The sequence below is a fragment of the Oncorhynchus mykiss genome, chromosome 27 (assembly GCF_013265735.2).
Source record: "Oncorhynchus mykiss isolate Arlee chromosome 27, USDA_OmykA_1.1, whole genome shotgun sequence".
Taxonomy (NCBI): domain Eukaryota; kingdom Metazoa; phylum Chordata; class Actinopteri; order Salmoniformes; family Salmonidae; genus Oncorhynchus; species Oncorhynchus mykiss.
This window is the reverse complement of record NC_048591.1, coordinates 878,860-899,555: the sequence shown is the minus strand read 5'-3', so window position 1 is coordinate 899,555 and position 20,696 is coordinate 878,860. Positions and strand designations below refer to the sequence as shown.

Here is a 20,696-nt window from a genome sequence, read left to right as displayed (position 1 = left end):
TGACCGCTTGCATGATGACGAGTTTCTCACGCGACTGGCCTACCTGGGTGGGCCAGGTAGGCCACAGGTCTTTCCATCATTGTATGATTTGTTGTATGCAATTGAACTCAAGCTTACGGACAATGTCAAATGTGATATAGTGAGGCACCTGAGTGAGTTGGGTGCGCAATTACGCAAACACTTTCCCGAAACGGATGACACAAACAACTGGATTCATTATCCCTTTCATACCCTGCCTCCAATCCGATATCTGAACAAGAGAGCCTCATCGAAATTGCAACAAGTGGTTCTGTGAAAATGTTATTTAATCAGAAGCCACTGCCAGATTTCTGCATAGGGCTGCGCTCAGAGTATCCTGCTTTGGCAAATCATGCTGTTAAGACACTGATGCCATATGCAACCACATACCTATGTGAGAGTGGATTCTCGGCCCTCACTAGCATGAAAACTAAATACAGTCACAGACTGTGTGTGGAAAATTATTGAAGACTGAGACTCTCTCCAATACAAGCCAATACAAGCCAACATTGCAGTGCATCCTTTCAAGCACACCCATCTCATTAACTTGTGGTGAGTTATTTGTTCATCAAAAATTGTGAATAAGATTTTATATGTAAGATGGCAAAATAAAGAGCGAAATTATTGATTATTATTATTTGTGCCCTGGTCCTGTAAGAGCTCTGTCACTTCCCACAAGCCAGGTTGTGACAAAAACTCACACTCATTCTTATGTTTAATAAATGTATTGCATACTGTGTGTAGCAATGATGGCAAAAAAAAAAAAAACATTTCAGAGTGCGCTGACCCTGGTCCTAGAGGGGGTACGCAGCTGGAGGTTGAATGTTTGGGACTATAAACAGTTTGGAACCAGTGGTCAAATATGACATTTTTGGTTCCAATCGCTGTATCTTTGTGAGACACAGAGTAGGTGAACGGAGGATCTCCGCATGTGCGGTTCCCAATGTGAAGCATGGAGGAGGAGGTGCTTTGCTGGTGACACTGTCAGTGATTTATTTAGAATATAAGGCACACTTAACCAGCATGGCTACCACAGCATTCTGAAGCGATACGCCATCCCAACTGGTTTACACTTTAAAAAAAATATTTGTACCTTTATTTAACTAGGCAAGTCAGTTAAAAATTCTTATTGTCATTGACGGCCTTGGAACAGTGGGTTAACTGCCTTGTTCAGGGGCAGAATGACAGATTTTTACCTTCAGCTCAGCTCAGGGATTCGATCTTGCAACCTTTCGGTTACTAGTCCAACGCTCTAACCACCTGCCGCCCACTTGGTGGGACTATCATTTGTTTTTCAACGGGACAATGACCCAACACACCTCCAGGCTGTGTAAAGGCTATTTGACCAACAAGGAGAGTGATGGAATGCTGCATTAGATGACCAATTGAGATGGTTTGGGATGAGTTGGACCACACAGTGACGGAAAAGCAGCCAACAAGTGCTCAGCATATGTGGGATCTCCTTCAAGACTGTTGGAAAAGCATTCCAGGTGAAACTGGTTGAGTGAATACAAAGAGTGTGCAAAGCTGTCAAGGCAAAGGGTGGCTACTTTGAAGAATCTCAAATATAAAATATATTTAGTTTTGTTTAACCTTTTTTTAGTTACTACATGATTCCATGTGTCATTTCATAGTTTTGATCTCTTCACTATTATTATACAATGTAAAAAAAATAAAGAAACACCCTTGAATGAGTAGGTGTGTCCAAACTTTTTAATGTGCATTTTTCCCAATACCTTTGGTCCCCTAAAGTGGGGGGACTATGTACAAAAAGTGCTGTAATTTCTAAATGGCTCATCTGATAGGGATGAAAATACCCATAAATTAAAGCTCCAGCACTTTTTGAAATGAAAGGTTACAATGACTATGCGGTTAAAGTGCATACGGTATGCACTTTAACCGCATAGTCATTGTAACCTTTCATTTCAAAAAGTGCTGGAGTAAAGAGCCAAAACAACCAAAAATGTGTCGCTGTCCCAATTCTCTCAGAAATCTACGGACAGTTCCTTGGAATTCATAGTATAGTTTCAGTAGACAGATGTGTTTATTTCTAAATCATGTCCAAACAATTGAATTGGCCACAGGTGAACTCCAATCAAGTGGTACTGACTGACATCTCAAGGATGATCAAAGGAAATTGGATGCACCTGAGCTCAATTTGGAGTGTCATAGCAAAGCGGTGTGAATACTGAAATAAATGAGATATTTCTGTATTTTGTGTTCTCTGCATTTGCATACATTTCTAAAAACATGTTTTCTCTTTGTCATTATGGGGTATTGTCTGTAGATGGGTGAGAGAAAAACATCTATTTAATCCATTTTGAATTCAGCCTGTTACTTAACAAAATGGAGAATAAGTCAAAGGGATATATGGATACTTTCTGAAGGCACTGTAGTTATTCTTTCTGAGTTTACATTTAACTGAGTGTCAAGAGCAGCAGATGTAGTATCCAGAGCAAGCGTTGAGTGGCGACATCACCCTGCCTGAGACTGGAAGTAGTGTCGCCCCTTGCTCAATCAAGACCATGGTTTTGGTAGAGCGATTGGAGTGTTTGTGAGTGTTGTAAAGAAGGTCAGGGGTTCACTCCCAGGCAGGACAGAGAAAGGATCTTCTCTGTTACACAAGCCATATAGGTTGAAATATTAGGTATTTGCGCTGGCTAATGTTTTGAATAAAATAAGTGTGTTGCATACACATATGCTGGTTAATTTTTCTTACATTTTTGTATTTGTCTGGCAGCAAGCATAATTGCAAGTTTGACTGCAGTCTTGCTTATTGTAAACCCCATTTCAGGTGACAAGGGTCCTGCGGGAGGCAGGGGTCTACCAGGGTACCCAGGGCTTTTGGGGAGGCCTGGCATAGAGGCTGGGCCTCAAGGACCACCTGGTACATGTGGACCCTCAGGTGAACCTGGACTACCTGGCCTGCCTGGCCAGAGGGGTATCATAGGCTTCCCTGGAGAGATTGGTGATCAGGTATGGATGTTAAGAGTACCGACTGTACAGTGCCTTGCGAAAGTATTCGGCCCCCTTGAACTTTGCGACCTTCTGCCACATTTCAGGCTTCAAACATAAAGATATAAAACTGTATTTTTTTGTGAAGAATCAACAACAAGTGGGACACAATCATGAAGTGGAACGACATTTATTGGATATTTCAAACTTTTTTAACAAATCAAAAACTGAAAAATTGGGCGTGCAAAATTATTCAGCCCCCTTAAGTTAATACTTTGTAGCGCCACCTTTTGCTGCGATTACAACTGTAAGTCGCTTGGGGTATGTCTCTATCAGTTTTGCACATCGAGAGACTGAAATCTTTTCCCATTCCTCCTTGCAAAACAGCTCGAGCTCAGTGAGGTTGGATGGAGAGCATTTGTGAACAGCAGTTTTCAGTTCTTTCCACAGATTCTCGATTGGATTCAGGTCTGGACTTTGACTTGGCCATTCTAACACCTGGATATGTTTATTATTGAACCATTCCATTGTGGATTTTGCTTTATGTTTTGGATCATTGTCTTGTTGGAAGACAAATCTCCGTCCCAGTCTCAGGTCTTTTGCAGACTCCATCAGGTTTTCTTCCAGAATGGTCCTGTATTTGGCTCCATCCATCTTCTCATCAATTTTAACCATCTTCCCTGTCCCTGCTGAAGAAAAGCAGGCCCAAACTATGATGCTGCCACCACCATGTTTGACAGTGGGGATGGTGTGTTCAGGGTGATGAGCTGTGTTGCTTTTACGCCAAACATAACGTTTTGCATTGTTGCCAAAAAGTTCAATTTTGGTTTCATCTGACCAGAGCACCTTCTTCCACATGTTTGGTGTGTCTCCCAGGTGGCTTGTGGCAAACTTTAAACAACACTTTTTATGGATATCTTTAAGAAATGGCTTTCTTCTTGCCACTCTTCCATAAAGGCCAGATTTGTGCAATATACGGCTGATTGTTGTCCTATGGACAGAGTCTCCCACCTCAGCTGTAGATCTCTGCAGTTCATCCAGAGTGATCATGGGCCTCTTGGCTGCATCTCTGATCAGTCTTCTCCTTGTATGAGCTGAAAGTTTAGAGGGACGGCCAGGTCTTGGTAGATTTGCAGTGGTCTGATACTCCTTCCATTTCAATATTATCGCTTGCACAGTGCTCCTTGGGATGTTTAAAGCTTGGGAAATATTTTTGTATCCAAATCCGGCTTTAAACTTCTTCACAACAGTATCTCGGACCTGCCTGGTGTGTTCCTTGTTCTTCATGATGCTCTCTGCGCTTTTGACTGACCTCTGAGACTATGACAGTGCAGGTGCATTTACACGGAGACTTGATTACACACAGGTGGATTGTATTGATCATCATTAGTCATATAGGTCAACATTGGGGCGGCAGGGTAGCCTAGTGGTTAGAGTGTTGGACTAGTAACCGAAAGGTAGCAAGTTCAAATCCCGAGCTGACAAGGTACAAATCTGTCGTTCTGCCCCTGAACAGGCACTGTCCACCGTCATTGAAAATAAGAATTTGTTCTTAACTGACTTGCCTAGTTAAGTAAACTGAAAGTAAAGGGGCTGAATAATTTTGCACGCCCAATTTTTCAGTTTTTGATTTGTTAAAAAAGTTTGAAATATCCAATAAATGTCGTTCCACTTCATGATTGTGTCCCACTTGTTGTTGATTCTTCACAAAAAAATACAGTTTTATATCTTTATGTTTGAAGCCTGAAATGTGGCAAAAGGTCGCAAAGTTCAAGGGGGCCGAATACTTTCGCAAGGCACTGTACTTGGTCTGATTATAGACATGGGTCAAATACATGCCAAATACTAAACACTGTTTTTATTGGTGTCTCATTAGGGTGAATCTGGGTGTACTGGATCTCCTGGCACACCTGGCTTCCCAGGGTACAGTGGTCTTAAAGGTACTTCCAATAGACATATAGTCACAACTTCTACAGTATTTTCTCTTCTCATTGTGATGTTGTGCATATCACCAGGGAAAAGCTGCAGGGACTATGACTGATTTGTTAGGCAGAGGTCATTATGCTTCGCGGTGATGAGATCTGAGAGTTGATTGGTTTACAGGTGAACGGGGCGACTCCATTGGCATCCCTGGACCGGCTGGTGATAGAGGAGCTACAGGGAACACTGGAGCATTTGGTAAGAGGATAGGAGATGATACAGCACACATTTAAAAGAGAAGTTCCGGATTTTACAACTTAATGTTAATTGGTTCCTCACCATGAAAATAGTCTATGGGCCAGGAGAAACTGTAAACCATGGTTCAGTTCTCTTAACAGTCACTACAAACTTCTGATAACTTTTGCCACCACTAGCTACAAATCTATGGCTGTGATAAAGGCATGCAGACAAAAAGAGCAAGGGGCATCCCTTGAAGCTATTAAGGGGTTTGCCACAATAGATCAGATGGGTCTTAGTAACCAGTAACCATCTCCTGGAGACAGCTGATAACTCCAACACGGGCTCTTCACCAATGATGATACTTGAAGGTAATTGTCCACGTCCCTCCTCCAAGTGGCGTTATCAATATAACTACCGCACGGAAGATGTGTAAAGAACTGAGTTAAAATAGTATCTTTCAAATACTTTGGCTGTGATTGCTTTAACTTGTTTCGCACTATGGAACTAATGGAAAAGTCCCAAAATTGCTAACCCTCTAATCTGGTAAATTCAGGCTAACTCAAATCAAATGCTCAAACTTTTTTTAAAGAAAAATACTATTTGAGTGCAGGCCTGTTATCAACTTACCACACAATAGCAGATGTGTGCCCTGATCAAGCTAGGGGAAATAGGGAAGCTATAGATGCGCTAGTGACGGTGTATGATGTCTGTGAACAACCTGTACAGTAAAACTTGCCCCCTCTCCCTCCCTCAGCCGCACCGGGTGACCAAGGTGATGTAGGTGAACCAGGAGTTTCAGGAGCTCCAGGACCTAAAGGGTTAACTGGTCCTCAAGGATCCATCGGACCTCCAGGGCCTGCTGGTGAGGACTTTAACCTTCAAGACGCTTAATTGCACACTACCCAAAACAATGCTTAATTAACACCAACGAACTCTTAACACCCAACATTGTAGGGTTTGTGGGCTTTGCTCACTTTTGTTTGTTAGTGTTGTTGATGATCTCACCAGTGCCTTGATTGGTTTGAGCTCCTAGCTCATACTCTGCTCTCCTCCTTACCCCTCTCTCCTCTCTATGCTGGGAAGGTGTGATCGGACCCCCAGGCCTGAGTGGTAAACCTGGGGCTGATGGTCTCCCAGGGACCTCTGGACAAACTGGGCCCAAGGGAGACCAAGGACCACTTGGACTCAAAGGTGGGGACATGCTCAACCAGACTAGAAACTAAGGAGATTATTTTACATCAAATGTTTCTATCAATATAAGATTCTAGCATTGACATACTTTCATTTACTTATTTCGCCCCCCAGGTCCACCTGGACCACTGGGTTTGCATGGACTGGACGGACTAAAGGGTGTGAAGGGAGAGGTTGGGGCCAGAGGTTAGTAAAATGCACAATGCAGCAATATCAAGATAATCTCTCTGAAATTCTGGAAAATATATAGTTCTCAATATAACATTTGTGAATGTTGGGGAGGTGAGTCATGGAGAGTCAGACATTTTGTTTGTGTGAATGTGTTTCCCAGGCCCAGGTGTGCCCGGTCCCTCCGGTGCTCCAGGTTATAAAGGAGAGAAGGGTTCCAGAGGGTGTCAAGGGCCTCAAGGGCCCTCTCAGCCAGGACCTCTGGGCCCCAAGGGCCAGTCTGGACTAACGGGTACTGTATAACCTCAGTGATACCAACCCCAGAGATATGGACACTGTATCAAACCACTGGCCACATTTAAATGTTTTTTCTTACGTGCAACTTTGCTCGTACATTGTGCATACGTGGAAATCCACAGTAATGTTGTGATTTAGGACTTATTTATTTATATGTTGCATGAAAATGCATGATTTATAAATGAAACATGCTCATGTGATATTTACATGACTATAATGTTTATAGATATTTGACAAATGTTTTTTCATCACATTTTGGGAACTCGTGCCTTTGTTTTAGACATTTGGTCTAAAACGAGGCAAATCTTACGAATGAGGCCCATTAACTTTTAATGCAAAAACAGTGTCTCAGAAAGCTTGAATTAAAACCCTCCCATGGAGCAGTTGACATACAAGCAGTGCATAATGACAGGTCTTGCTGTTACATTACACATGATATTAGTGTACTGTACTCGTTATATACTGTAAGTTGTGCTTTTCAAAAAGGAGTAGGGTTCAGTAAAATGCTGTGACCAGGAATGTCCTCTCTTTATAGGAAGCCCAGGAGACACAGGTGCCTCCGGTCTACCAGGCATGGACTGTAAGGAGTCCATGCCCGGCCACTGTGGGGAGTCAGGCTTCCCTGGACGCGACGGACCACCAGGTCAGAATCACAGTTGTCGACGCCTTTAATGACCAGTCTGTATGGGAGTAGGGTGAAGTTAACTCCTGCTGACTACAGAGTCTGGAAAGACTCTTTTGATGTTGTCGGCACGATGCGTTGATAATGAAGGGGGCTGTGCTTTTTTACTGATTGGTTCTCCTCTGTGTCGTTCTCACTCAAACACCCACATGGACAACCACACACAGCCCCGAGTGCAGCCCACTTCCAATACAACTGTTGGATTTTCAAATCCAAACAACGTGAGGTCTCAACTTTTGAGAGAATTAATCAAAGCACAGCCCATTTCTGCGCGAATACTGCATTTACAATGGACTCCTGTCCAGACCAGTGTGTCACAGCTCTCCCTCGGCGGTGTACCACGTGAGTCATGTCAGCCAGGCTAGGTGAAGTTGCCCCTCGGCGCTGATCTTCGGTCAGTTTTACATTTTCCCCACCAATGTTTTAAGTTTAGGATTAGGGGTGGGGAAGCTGATCCTAGATCTGTACCTAGGGGAAACTTCACTCTGGTGCCTTTTTGTGCCCATAGGAATAAGGCCCGACGGGGTGTGGTATATGGCCAATATACCATGGCTAAGGGCTGTTCTTAGGCACAACACAAAGATGAGTTCAATTCAATTTATAGTATTTCATCCTTTCACTAGAGGAAATAATCTGGGGAAAAAAATCTAGCTGCTAATTCTATGTCCATCCTTGCTATGAAATCAAATAATCTTGCCAGCTAGCTATCGACAGAACAAAATCAAATCAAATTCGGCTGCAGAAATTAAAGAAAATAAGTTGCATTTACATTAGTTTTAGCTGTTTTCTATTGACATTTATTTGGATATACTTTATCCATTATAATTCATGTGATCTCCCACATAGAGAGTGAATGGTGTCCTGATGAGACAGCAGCTGTCCTGAGCCAGCCAGGCAAACTAATGCGTTAGCATAATTGCAACAGGGGTTTGTACAAACCTTGCTATCGGCCTCTACGACCTCGACATAATGTGTAAATTACATTTGCAAAATGTTTGTGGAGGTCGGAGAGGCAGACAGCAAGGTTTGTACAAACCCCTGTTGTTGCAAACCTTAATGCTAGGCTAGAAGCAAGGGGAAATATACTGAGGGGGTATTTTTCTCTGTAATAAAGCCCTTTTGTGCTGAAAAACTCATTCTGATTGGCTGGGCCTTACTCCTCGGTGGGTGGGCCTAACTCCCAAGTGGGTGGGCCTACGCCTTCCCAAGCCCACCCATGGCTGTTCCCATTGCCCAGTCATGTGAAATCCATAAATTAGGGCCTAATGAATTTATTTAAATTGACTGATTTCCTTCTGTGAACTGTAACTCAGTAAAACCTTTGAACTTGTGGCATCATGCATTCATATTTTTGTTTAGTATAATAATAAACACCTTATTGCTTTTCTCTTGTCCTTTGCTGTGGTATATCAAGACCAGTGTAGTGATACTTCAGAGCAGTAAACAGGTATTTTTGTGTCACACCTGTGGTATATAGTCTCATATACAAAGGTCTGGAATGCTGTTTTATGCAAATTACCCGGGTTATAATACTTTTTTTTAAAGAGGGTACTTTTGATTCTGGATGCTGATTGACTGAAACAGCATTCCAGTCGTGTGTATATCACACCACGGATATGATTGTTATTTTTGAAGTATCGCTAAGCTGTTCTTGATATACCACAGGAAATTCCAAAAGAAAAGCAATAAGGCTTTTATTCACATATTATTTTTCCTTGCTTCTAGCCTAAAGCTGAAATCCCACAGCGATGTCCATCAACGGTGAGAAATGTATGTACGAGAGTAGCAAGTGTTAATTCACATAGACAGCCTAGCATATGCCAGCGTAATTGTCATGAAAAACAATAATAAACAGTTATATTATCTCTAGAAATTGGAGTAGCTTAGCTCACTCCTCAGAAAGTATTCATACCTCTCATACTCATTCCACATTTTGTTGTTACAGCATGATACCACTTAATGACAAAGTGAAAACATATTTTTTGAAATGTTTGCAAATGTATTGAAATATCTCATTTACATGTATTCACACCCCTGAGTCAATACTTTGTAGAAGCACCTTACAGCTTTGAGTCATCTTGGAAAGGAAAGGCGGTACCTAATCAGTTGCACAACTGAATGCGTTCAACCGAAATGTCTCTTCCGCATTTAACCCAATCAGAGAGGTGCGGGGGGGCTGCCTTAATTGACATGTGTCTGTTTCAGCTTTTAAACAAATTAAAACACATAAAAAACAACAATTTCATCCATTTTGAATTCAGGCTATAACACAACAAAATGTGGAATAAGTCAAGGGGTATGAATACTTTCTGAAGGCTCTGTATATGCATATGATCCAAATCAACACAGGTCGACTCTTGTTTTCAAATGCATAGCCTATTTCAATCAAATCAATCAAATGTATTTATAAAGCCCTTTTTACATCAGCCAATGTCACAAAGTGCTATACAGAAACACAGCCTAAAACCCCAAACAGCAAGCGATGCAGATGTAGAAGCACGGTGGCTAGGAAAAAGTCCCTAGAAAGGCAGAAACCTAGGAAGAAGCCTAGAGAGGAATCAGGCTCTGAGGGGTGGCCAGTCCACTTCTGACTGTGCCGGTTTGAGATTACAACAGTACATGGCCAAGATGTTCAAACGTTCATAGATGACCAGCAAGGTCAAATAATAATAATCGCAGTGGTTGTAGAGGGTGCAACAGGTCAGCACCTCAGGAGTACATTTTAGTTAGGACCTTCTGAAGAAATGAGTCTTCAATAAAGACTTAAAGGTCGAGATCGAGTCTGCGTCTCTCACATGGATAGGCAGACCACTCCATAAAAATTGAGCTATATAGGCTCCCGAGTGGTGCAGCGGACTCAGTGCTTGAGGCTTCACTACAGATACCCTGGTTCGATTCCAGGCTGTATTACAACCGGCCGTGATTGGGAGTCCCATAGGGTGGTGCACAATAGGCCGTCATTGTAAATAATAATTTGTTCTTAAATTACTATAAAAATATAGGAGAAAGCCCTGCCTTCAGCTGTTTGCTTAGAAATTCTAGGAACAATAAGGAGGCCTGCGTCTTGTGACCGTAGCGTACGTGTAGGTATGTACGGCGGGACCAAATCAGAGAAATGGGTAGGAGCAAGTCATGTAATACTTTGTAGGTTAACAGTAAAACCTTGAAATCAGCCCTCGCCTTAAGAGGAAGCCAGTGTAGAAGCTAGCACTGGAGTAATAGGATCACATTTCTGGATTCTAGTCAAAATTCTAGCAGCCATGATTAGCACTAACTGAAGTTTATTTTGTGCTTTATCCAGGTAGCCAGAAAGTAGAGCATTACAGTAGTTTAATCTAGAAGTAACAAAAGCATGAATTCACTTTTATACATTTTTGGACAGAAAGTTTCAGATTTTTGCAATGTTACGTAGATGGAAAAAAGCTGTCCTTGAAATAGTCTTTATATGTTCGTCAAAAGAGAGATTGGGGTCCAGAGTATCGCCGATGTCCTTCAGTTTTATTTGTGACGACTGTACAACCATCAAGATTTGTCACGCCCTGACTTTAGAGATCATTTTAATTATCTATTTCCCCACCCCTAATCCTATCTATCTATTATCTCGGGTCAGAGTGTGACTAGGGTGGGAAATCTATGTTTTCTATTTCTTTGTTGGCCTGGGTATGGGTCCCAATCAGAGGCAGCTGTCTATCGTTGTCTCTGATTGGGGATCGTACTTGGGCAGCTTTTTCCCACCTGTAGTTTGTGGGATCTTTTTTTGGTACTGTGCTGTGTAGCCCTACTAAACTTTACGTTTCGTTTGTATTTTTTTTTTTTTCGGTGTTCATTGAATAAAGTAAGATGTACGCCTACCATGCTGCACCTTGGTCCGATCCTTCCATCGACGAGCGTAACAAGATTAATTGCCAGATCCAACAGGAGATCTCTTTGTTTCTCGGGACCTAGAACTAGCATCTCTGTTTTGTACGAGTTTCAAAGTTAAAAGTGTGCAGCCATCCACTTCCTTATGTCAGAAACACAGGCTTCCAGGGAGGGCAATTTTGGTGCTTCACCATGTTTCATCGAAATGTACAGCTTGGTATCACCAGCAGAGCAGTGAAAGTTAATATTATGTTTCCAAATTACATCACCAAGAGGTAAAATATACAGTGAAAACATTAGTGGTCCTGAAATGGAACCTTGAGGAACACCGAAATGTACAGTTGATTTGTCAGAGGACAAACCATTCACAGAGACAAACCGATATCTTTCCGACAGATAAGATCTAAACCAGGCCAGAACTTGTCCGTGTAGACCAATTTGGGTTTCCAAACTCTCCAAAAGAATGTGGTGATCGATTGGTCTCGAGGACAGATGCAGAGCCTTGGTCTGACACCATTAAAAAGTAATTTACCACCTTCATGAGTGCAGTCTCAGTGCTATGATGGGGTCTCAAACCAGACTGTGCAACCAATTTTTCAAAACAAATTGAGAGGAATGGGAGATTCGATATAAGCCGAAAAGTTTTTTTTATATTTTCTTGTTCAAGGTTTGGCTTTTTCAAGAGGCTTTATTACTGCCACTTTTAGTGAGTTTTAATCCGGTGGATAGGAAGATGTTTATTATGCTCAACATAGGAGGGCCAAGCACAGGAAGCAGCTCTTTCAGTAGTTGAATTGGAATAGGGTCCAGTATGCATCTTGAAGGTTTAGAGACCATTACTATTTTCAAAAATGTTTTGAGATATAGGAATAAAACACTTGAATGTCTCCCTGGGTCCTGGCAGTGTTGTGCAGACTCAGGACAACTGAGCTTTGGAGAAAGAGGAGTCCGTCATTTGCTTTCTAATCTTGATCTTTTCGCCGAAGAAGTTCATGAATTTATCACTGCTGAAGTGAAAGCCATCCTCTCTTGGGGAATGCTGCTTTTTAGTTAGCTTTGTGACAGTATCAAAAATACATTTGGGATTTTATTTATTCTCCTCAGTTGGAAAAATAGGATGATCGAGCAGCAGTGGGGGCTCTGCCATTTTTTTACGGTACTCTCTTTCCAAGCTAGTCGGAAGACTTCCAGTTTGGTGGAGCGCCATTTCCTTTCCAATTTTCTGGAAGCTTGCTTCAGGGCTCGGGTATTTTCTGTATTCCAGGGGGCTAGTTTCTTTTGACAAATGTTTTTTGTTTTTAGGGGTGCAACTGCATCTAGGGTATTACGCAAGGTTACATTTTAGTTCCTCATTTAGGTGGTTAACCGATTTTTGTATTCTGATGTCTTTGGGTAGGTGGATGGAGTCTGGAAGGGCATCTTGTTACGGTGCGTGAATGAGGACCCAAAAGCGAATCAACTTAAACAGAGCTTCTTTAATTACCAAACATAGGTAGGCTCAGATGGACCGGCAGATTCCGACAGGACAGGACAAGGTTACAGCAAACATGACGACAGTCTGGTTCAGGCATGAATGACACAAACAAACAAGAATCCGACAAGGACAGGAGCAGAAACAGAGAGAGATATAGGGACCTAATCAGAGGGAAAAAAGGGAACAGGTGGGGAACGGGGTGAATGGGTAGTTAGAGGAGACAAGGGACAGCTGGGGGAAAGCGGGGGAGAAAAGGTAACCTAACACGACCAGCAGAGGGAGACAGGGTGAAGGGAAAGGACAGAGACAAGACAACATGACAGTACATGACAGTACCCCCCCACTCACCGAGCGCCTCCTGGCGCACTCGAGGAGGAAACCTGGCGGCAACGGAGGAAATCATCAATCAGCGCACGGTCCAGCACGTCCCGAGAGGGAACCCAACTCCTCTCCTCAGGACCGTACCCCTCCCAGTCAACTAGGTACTGATGACCACGGCCCCGAGGACGCATGTCCAAGATTTTACGGACCCTGTAGATAGGTGCGCCCTCGACAAGGATGGGGGGGGGGGGGGGGGAAGACGAGCGGGGGCGCGAAGAACGGGCTTAACACAGGAGACATGGAAGACCGGGTGGACGCGACGAAGATATCGCGGAAGAAGAAGTCGCACTGCGACAGGATTAATGACCTGAGAGATACGGAATGGACCAATGAACCGCGGGGTCAACTTGCGAGAAGCCGTCTTAAGGGGAAGGTTCTGAGTGGAGAGCCAAACTCTCTGACCGCGACAATATCTAGGGCTCTTAGTTCTACGCTTATTAGCAGCTCTCACAGTCTGCGCCCTATAACGGCAAAGTGCAGACCTGACCCTCTTCCAGGTGCGCTCGCAACGTTGGACAAAAGCCTGAGCGGAGGGGACGCTGGACTCGGCGAACTGAGATGAGAACAACGGAGGCTGGTACCCGAGGCTACTCTGAAAAGGAGATAGCCCGGTCGCAGACGAAGGAAGCGAGTTTTGGGCGTATTCTGCCCAGGGGAGCTGTTCTGACCAAGACGCAGGGTTGCGAAAAGAAAGACTGCGTAAGATGCGACCAATAGTCTGATTGGCCCGTTCTGCTTGACCGTTAGACTGGGGGTGAAAGCCGGAAGAGAGACTGACGGAAGCCCCAATCAAACGGCAAAACTCCCTCCAAAATTGAGACGTGAATTGCGGACCTCTGTCCGAAACGACGTCTGACGGAAGGCCATGAATTCTGAAAACATTCTCGATGATGATTTGTGCCGTCTCTTTAGCAGAAGGAAGCTTAGCAAGGGGAATGAAATGAGCCGCCTTAGAGAACCTATCGACAACCGTAAGAATAACAGTCTTCCCCGCTGACGAAGGCAGTCCGGTGACAAAATCTAAGGCGATGTGAGACCACGGTCGAGAGGGAATAGGAAGCGGCCTGAGACGGCCGGCAGGAGGAGAGTTACCGGACTTAGTCTGCGCGCAGACCGAACAAGCAGCCACGAAACGACGCGTGTCATGCTCCCGGGTGGGCCACCAGAAACGCTGGCGAATGGAAGCAAGCGTACCCCGAACGCCAGGGTGGCCGGCTAACTTGGCAGAGTGAGCCCACTGAAGAACGGCCAGACGAGTAGGAACGGGAACGAAAAGAAGGTTCCTAGGACAAGCGCGCGGCGACGGAGTTTGAGTGAGTGCTTGCTTTACCTGCCTCTCAATTCCCCAGACAGTCAACCCGACAACACGCCCCTCAGGGAGAATCCCCTCGGGGTCAGTGGAGGCTACTGAAGAACTGAAGAGACGAGACAAAGCATCAGGCTTGGTGTTCTTAGAGCCCGGACGATAAGAAATCACGAACTCGAAACGAGCGAAAAACAGCGCCCAACGCGCCTGACGCGCATTAAGTCGTTTGGCAGAACGGATGTACTCAAGGTTCCTATGGTCAGTCCAAACGACAAAAGGAACGGTCGCCCCCTCCAACCACTGTCGCCATTCGCCTAGGGCTAACCGGATGGCGAGCAGTTCGCGGTTACCCACATCATAGTTACGTTCCGACGGCGACAGGCGATGAGAAAAATACGCGCATGGGTGGACCTTGTCGTCAGAGAGGGAGCGCTGAGAAAGGATGGCTCCCACTCCCACCTCTGACGCGTCAACCTCGACAACGAACTGTCTAGAGACGTCAGGTGTAACAAGGATAGGAGCGGATGTAAAACGATTCTTGAGGAGATCAAAAGCTCCCTGGGCGGAAACGGACCACTTAAAGCACGTCTTGACAGAAGTAAGGGCTGTGAGAGGAGCTGCCACCTGACCGAAATTACGGATGAAACGACGATAGAAGTTCGCGAAGCCGAGAAAGCGCTGCAGCTCGACGCGTGACTTAGGGACGGGCCAATCAAGGAATCCACGCTGGAAGGAACCTCCCGGGAGAGAATCTCATCCTTTACCTCTGCGCGGAAACCCTCCAGAAGACGAGCGAGCAAGGCCGGCTCGTTCCAGCCACTGGAGACAGCAAGAGTGCGAAACTCAATAGAGTAGTCTGTTATGGATCGATTGCCTTGACATAGGGAAGACAGGGCCCTGGAAGCCTCCTCCCCAAAAACAGATCGATCAAAAACCCGTATCATCTCCTCCTTAAAGTCTTGATACTGGTTAGTACACTCAGCCCTTGCCTCCCAGATTGCCGTGCCCCACTCACGAGCCCGTCCAATAAGGAGAGATATGACGTAGGCGACACGAGCAGTGCTCCTGGAGTAAGTGTTGGGCTGGAGAGAAAACACAATATCACACTGGGTGAGGAACGAGCGGCATTCAGTGGGCTCCCCAGAGTAACACGGCGGGTTATTGATTCTGGGCTCCGGAGATTCGAAAGCCCTGGAAGTGGCCGGTGGATCGAGGCGGAGATGGTGAACCTGTTCTGTGAGGTTGGAGACTTGGGTGGCCAGGGTCTCAACGGCATGTCGAGCAGCAGACAATTCCTGCTTGTGTCTGCCTAGCATCGCTCCCTGGATCTCGACGGCTGAGTGGAGAGGATCCGAAGTCGCTGGGTCCATTCTTGGTCGGATTCTTCTGTTACGGTGCGTGAATGAGGACCCAAAAGCGAATCAACTTAAACAGAGCTTCTTTAATTACCAAACATAGGTAGGCTCAGATGGACCGGCAGATTCCGACAGGACAGGACAAGGTTACAGCAAACATGACGACAGTCTGGTTCAGGCATGAATGACACAAACAAACAAGAATCCGACAAGGACAGGAGCAGAAACAGAGAGAGATATAGGGACCTAATCAGAGGGAAAAAAGGGAACAGGTGGGGAACGGGGTGAATGGGTAGTTAGAGGAGACAAGGGACAGCTGGGGGAAAGCGGGGGAGAAAAGGTAACCTAACACGACCAGCAGAGGGAGACAGGGTGAAGGGAAAGGACAGAGACAAGACAACATGACAGTACATGACACATCTAGGAATCTTTGGGATGTCCTAGCATTTATAGCACAGCTTTTGATGATACTTGGTTAGGATTTTAGCAGATTATTTGTTGCGATTGCAAATGTAATAAAATGGTCGTCCGATAGTCCAGGATTATGAGGAAAAAAATAAATGTATTCCACGGGACAAAACTAGGTCCAGAGTGTGACTGTGGCAGTGAGTAGGTCCAGAGTCCAGAACCCGCTGAGTCGATGATGGCTCCAAAAGCCTTTTGGAGTGGGTCTGTGGACTTTTCCATGTGAATGTTAGTCACCAAAAATGTGAATATTATCTACCACGACTACAAGGTCTGATAGGAATTCAGTGAGGAATGCCGTGTACGGCGCAGGAGGCCTGTGAACTGCAGCTATAAAAAGTGATTGAGTAGGCTGAATAGATTTCATGACTAGAAGCTCAAAAAACAAAAATGCAGTATATTTTTGGGGGGGAGGGTAAATAGACATTTGACATTACAGCCCAATACATTTGTTAACTACAATTCTAGCCTACTTATAAAGTAGGGAAGATCATAAAAATTGTCTAATACAAATGACCCACTCAATCTCTAGAACAGATTTGATTCATTTTAACCGGCATTGACTAAGCATGCACATGTTGGAAGTTTACATACACTTAGGTTGGAATCATTAAAACTAGTTTTTCAACCACTCCACAATTTTCTTGTTAACAAAGTATAGTTTGGCAAGTCGGTTAGGACATCTACTTTGTGCATGACACCAAGTAATTTTTCCAACAATTGTTTACAGACAGATTAGTTGACTTATAATTCACTGTATCACAATTCCAGTGGGTCAGAAGTTTACATACGCTAAGTTGACTGTGCTTTTAAACAGGTTGGAAAATTCCAGAAAAGTAAATCAGGTCTTTAGAAGCTTCTGATAGGCTAATTGACATCATTTCAGTCAATTGGAGCTGTACCTGTGGATGTATTTCAAGGCCTACCTTCAAACTCAGTGCCTCTTTGCTTGACATCGTAGGTAAATCAAAAGAAGTCAGCCAAGACCGCATAAAAAACAAATGTATGCCTCCACAAGTCTGGTTCATCCTTGGGAGCAATTTCCAAATGCCTGAAGATACCACATTCATCTGTACACACAACAGTAGGCAAGTTTAAACACCATGGGACCACACAGCCGTCATACCGCTCAGGAAGGAGACACCCTCTGTTTCCTAGAGATGAACGTACTATGGTGCGAAAAGTGCAAATCAATCCCAGAACAACAGCAAAGGACCTTGTGAAGATGCTGGAGGAAACAGGTACAAAAGTATCTATATCCACAGTAAAACGAGTCCTAAATCAACATAACCTGAAAAGCCGCTCAGCAAGGAAGAAGCCACTGCTCCAAAACCGCCATAAAAAAAGCCAGACTATGATTTGCAACTGCACATGGGGACAAAGATCGTACGTTTTTAGAAATGTCCACTGGTCTGATGAAACAAAAATAGAACTGTTTGGCCATAATGACTATCGTTATGTTTGGAGGAAGAAGGGGGAGGCTTGCAAGCTGAAGAACACCATCCCAAACGTGAAGTACAGGGGGTGGCAGCATTATGTTGTGGGGGTGCTTCGCTGCAGGAGGGACTGCTGCACTTCACAAAATAGATGGCATTATGAGGGAGTAAAATTATCTGGATATATTGAAGCAACATCTCAAGACATCAGTCAGGAAGTTTAAAGCTTGTTTGCAAATGGGTCTTCCAAATGGACAATGACCCCAAGCATACTTCCAAAGTTGTGGCAAAATGGCTTAAGGACAACAAAGTCGAGGTATTGGAGTGGCCATCACAATGCCCTGACCTCAATCCTATAGAAAATATGTGAGCTGAACTGTAAAAGCGTGCACGAGCAAGGAGGCCTACAAACCTGACTCAGTTACACCAGCTCTGTCAGGGGGAACTTATTGTGGGAAGCTTTTGGAAGGCTACCCTAAATGTTTGACCCAAGTTAAACAATTTAAAGGCAATGCTACCAAATACTAGTTGAGTGTAAATACATTTATGACCCACTGGGAATGTGCTGAAATAAATCAAATCTGAAATAAATCATTCTCTCTACTATTATTCTGACATTTCACATTCTTAAAGGAAAGTGGTGATCCTAACTGACCAAAGACAGGGATTTTTTACAAGGATTAAATGTCATGAGTTGCGAGAAACTGAGTTTAAATGTATTTGGCTAAGGTGTATGTAAACTTCCGACTTCCGACAACTGTATATAGAATGTTGTTGGATTCATGCATTGCTACACTGCATTCTATTTCCAGGGTGAGCACTCTGGTTCACGTGCGAAAAATAAAATACATTTTAACTGCGGTGTGATTTGGGATTAATATTTGGTTTACAACAGTGGGTGTTTATATGAACCTTGCTGTCAACCACTGCGACCTCGGCAACAATGTTGCAATTTTAGAAATGTTATCTCCCCAGTACCATAGAGAGTAAACCTTGTCCTGACGACTGAGCCAGGCGAAATCATGCATCAACATCATAACATAATTATCGATATATCCAAATAAATGTAAATTGAAAACGGTTAAAACAGACATGCGGTACGTTTGCTGTCAGTCCAGCTGCAGAGTTTGACGTACTGGTATTGTATACGTCTTTCTTTTTCCAAACGCAGTTAAGCCAAAACCACGCCCCGTTATTCAGAGGGGTGTTCTACAATGCTCCCATTGGCTAGCTAGCTTTGTCTCACTCACAGGTGATCAGTGCAGAGACAGTGACCTTCCAATGTAAGGATGGAAAGTGTAATTTAACAATTAGCTGCCAACCGTAATGCAGGCCTATTATTATCATGGTTGGGAACATTTGCCCATGTATTTATTTTCAGAGTTGTAAAAATGTCTCAGAACTCTGAATTCCCTCAATTGAGGGTCAGCTTAGTTAACCTATGCTACTTAACGTTACCAGCTTGGTAGTTTAAGTTGTTATATTATCATTAGTAGTCTATTATCAGGTAAAATCATATGCTTATCATTCATCCTTTCTCAAATATATATTAGGTAATCATTCAGTCTAATACGCTATGCTACAGCCATTGAATCTGTCTTTGAGCGTTAAGGGACGTTAATGGCTAGCTTGGTCCACAACATTGTTATTATATTTTTCAATGTTGAAATACAAGGGCAAACGCTAATGATCAGTGATCTGTAATTTCGTGCTTTGTGATATTCACTTCCGATCTTGGAGACTTGGAGAGCACTCAAAGGGTTGTAGAACACCCTTCTGAATAACGAGCCGTGGTTTTGGCTTAACTGCATTGGGAAAAAGAAAGATATATTGTTTAAAAAATAACGTTTTTGATAAATATGTCAATCAAATGTTTTTATATGTTGGCAACCGGTTATTAAAAGCAATAAAGCACTTCAGGAGTTTGTGGTATATGGCTAATATACCACGGCTTCGCTTAGTGCCTAAGAACAGCCCTTAGCCTTGGTAATGGGCCATATAAGACCTTGGGCCTTATTGCTTAAATATAGCAGACTACTAATATAGCAACATTTTTATTTTGCAATGACACACAATGTGAGAGTAAAATTCTAAGATTGCAACCTTGCAATTGCAAGGTTCAGTATTTGAAGCTCCCATCAATTTAAACCAAATGTTTAGTTTGTTCACAAGTGTCATTGTGAGAAGAACATTTATTTTTTTATTAGTATTTTATGTTGCTGCAAAAAAAAATGGTTACAAACACAGTCACAATTAACACTTTAGTTGTGTGTGTGGTGATGTTTCAGGTTCACCAGGTGACATTGGCTGCTCCGGCCCTGCTCTGCCCATGACCAGTGAAGAGGGGGACAACGGTGTGCCCGGCTTACCAGGGCTCAAAGGGGACAAGGGGACTTCAGGCCCCCCCGGGCTGCCTGGCATTGCAGGGTTACCTGGGCCTAAAGGTAACAGGACAGACCTGGGTTGTGTTCGTAAGGCACTAAATGGAGGAAAGTGTATTGAAACTGGGAGGGATTAGCTGGACGCTCATTTTGTCGTTCTGTTGCGAAACGTTTAGTAACTTTTTGTTGTGTGCTCTAACAAACATGACCTGGACTGTAAAATAAAGGCCTCCTCATACAGCCAGATGCTACCCTTGGTAACATAGCAAAGTAGCGTAGAGTCCGCCCTCTCAGATACTCCAATGCTTTTATTGTTTGATAACGCATTGATCTAAGTGGAAGATCCACTTAAGCATGTGCCAGTGCCGACCAGGTACATGTTTGGGGTGGAGATCACAGAAATGTACAATACGTGCGTATGTGGACACCTGCTTGTCAAACATCTAATTCCAAAATCATGGGGATTAATATGGAGTTGGTCCCCCCCTTTGCTGCTATCACAGCCTCCACTCTTCTGGGAAGGCTTCCCACTAGATGTTGGAACATTGCTGCAGGGAGTTGCATCC

At 43.9% G+C, this 20,696-nt stretch overlaps 1 protein-coding gene across 4 annotated transcripts in view; it reads left to right on the top strand.

Annotated features, from left to right (window-relative positions):
• Window positions 1-20,696, top strand: part of col4a4 (collagen, type IV, alpha 4) — a 159,474-nt gene that overhangs the window by 121,416 nt on the left and 17,362 nt on the right. For all 4 annotated transcript variants that reach the window (XM_021587194.2, XM_021587193.2, XM_021587197.2 and 1 more), the window contains 9 exons: window positions 2,813-2,994; window positions 4,850-4,913; window positions 5,077-5,151; window positions 5,888-5,995; window positions 6,217-6,324; window positions 6,439-6,510; window positions 6,656-6,784; window positions 7,325-7,432; window positions 20,038-20,193. In XM_021587194.2, the coding sequence (XP_021442869.2) occupies window positions 2,813-2,994; window positions 4,850-4,913; window positions 5,077-5,151; window positions 5,888-5,995; window positions 6,217-6,324; window positions 6,439-6,510; window positions 6,656-6,784; window positions 7,325-7,432; window positions 20,038-20,193 (1,002 nt within the window). The remainder of the gene's footprint in view (window positions 1-2,812; window positions 2,995-4,849; window positions 4,914-5,076; window positions 5,152-5,887; window positions 5,996-6,216; window positions 6,325-6,438; window positions 6,511-6,655; window positions 6,785-7,324; window positions 7,433-20,037; window positions 20,194-20,696) is intronic.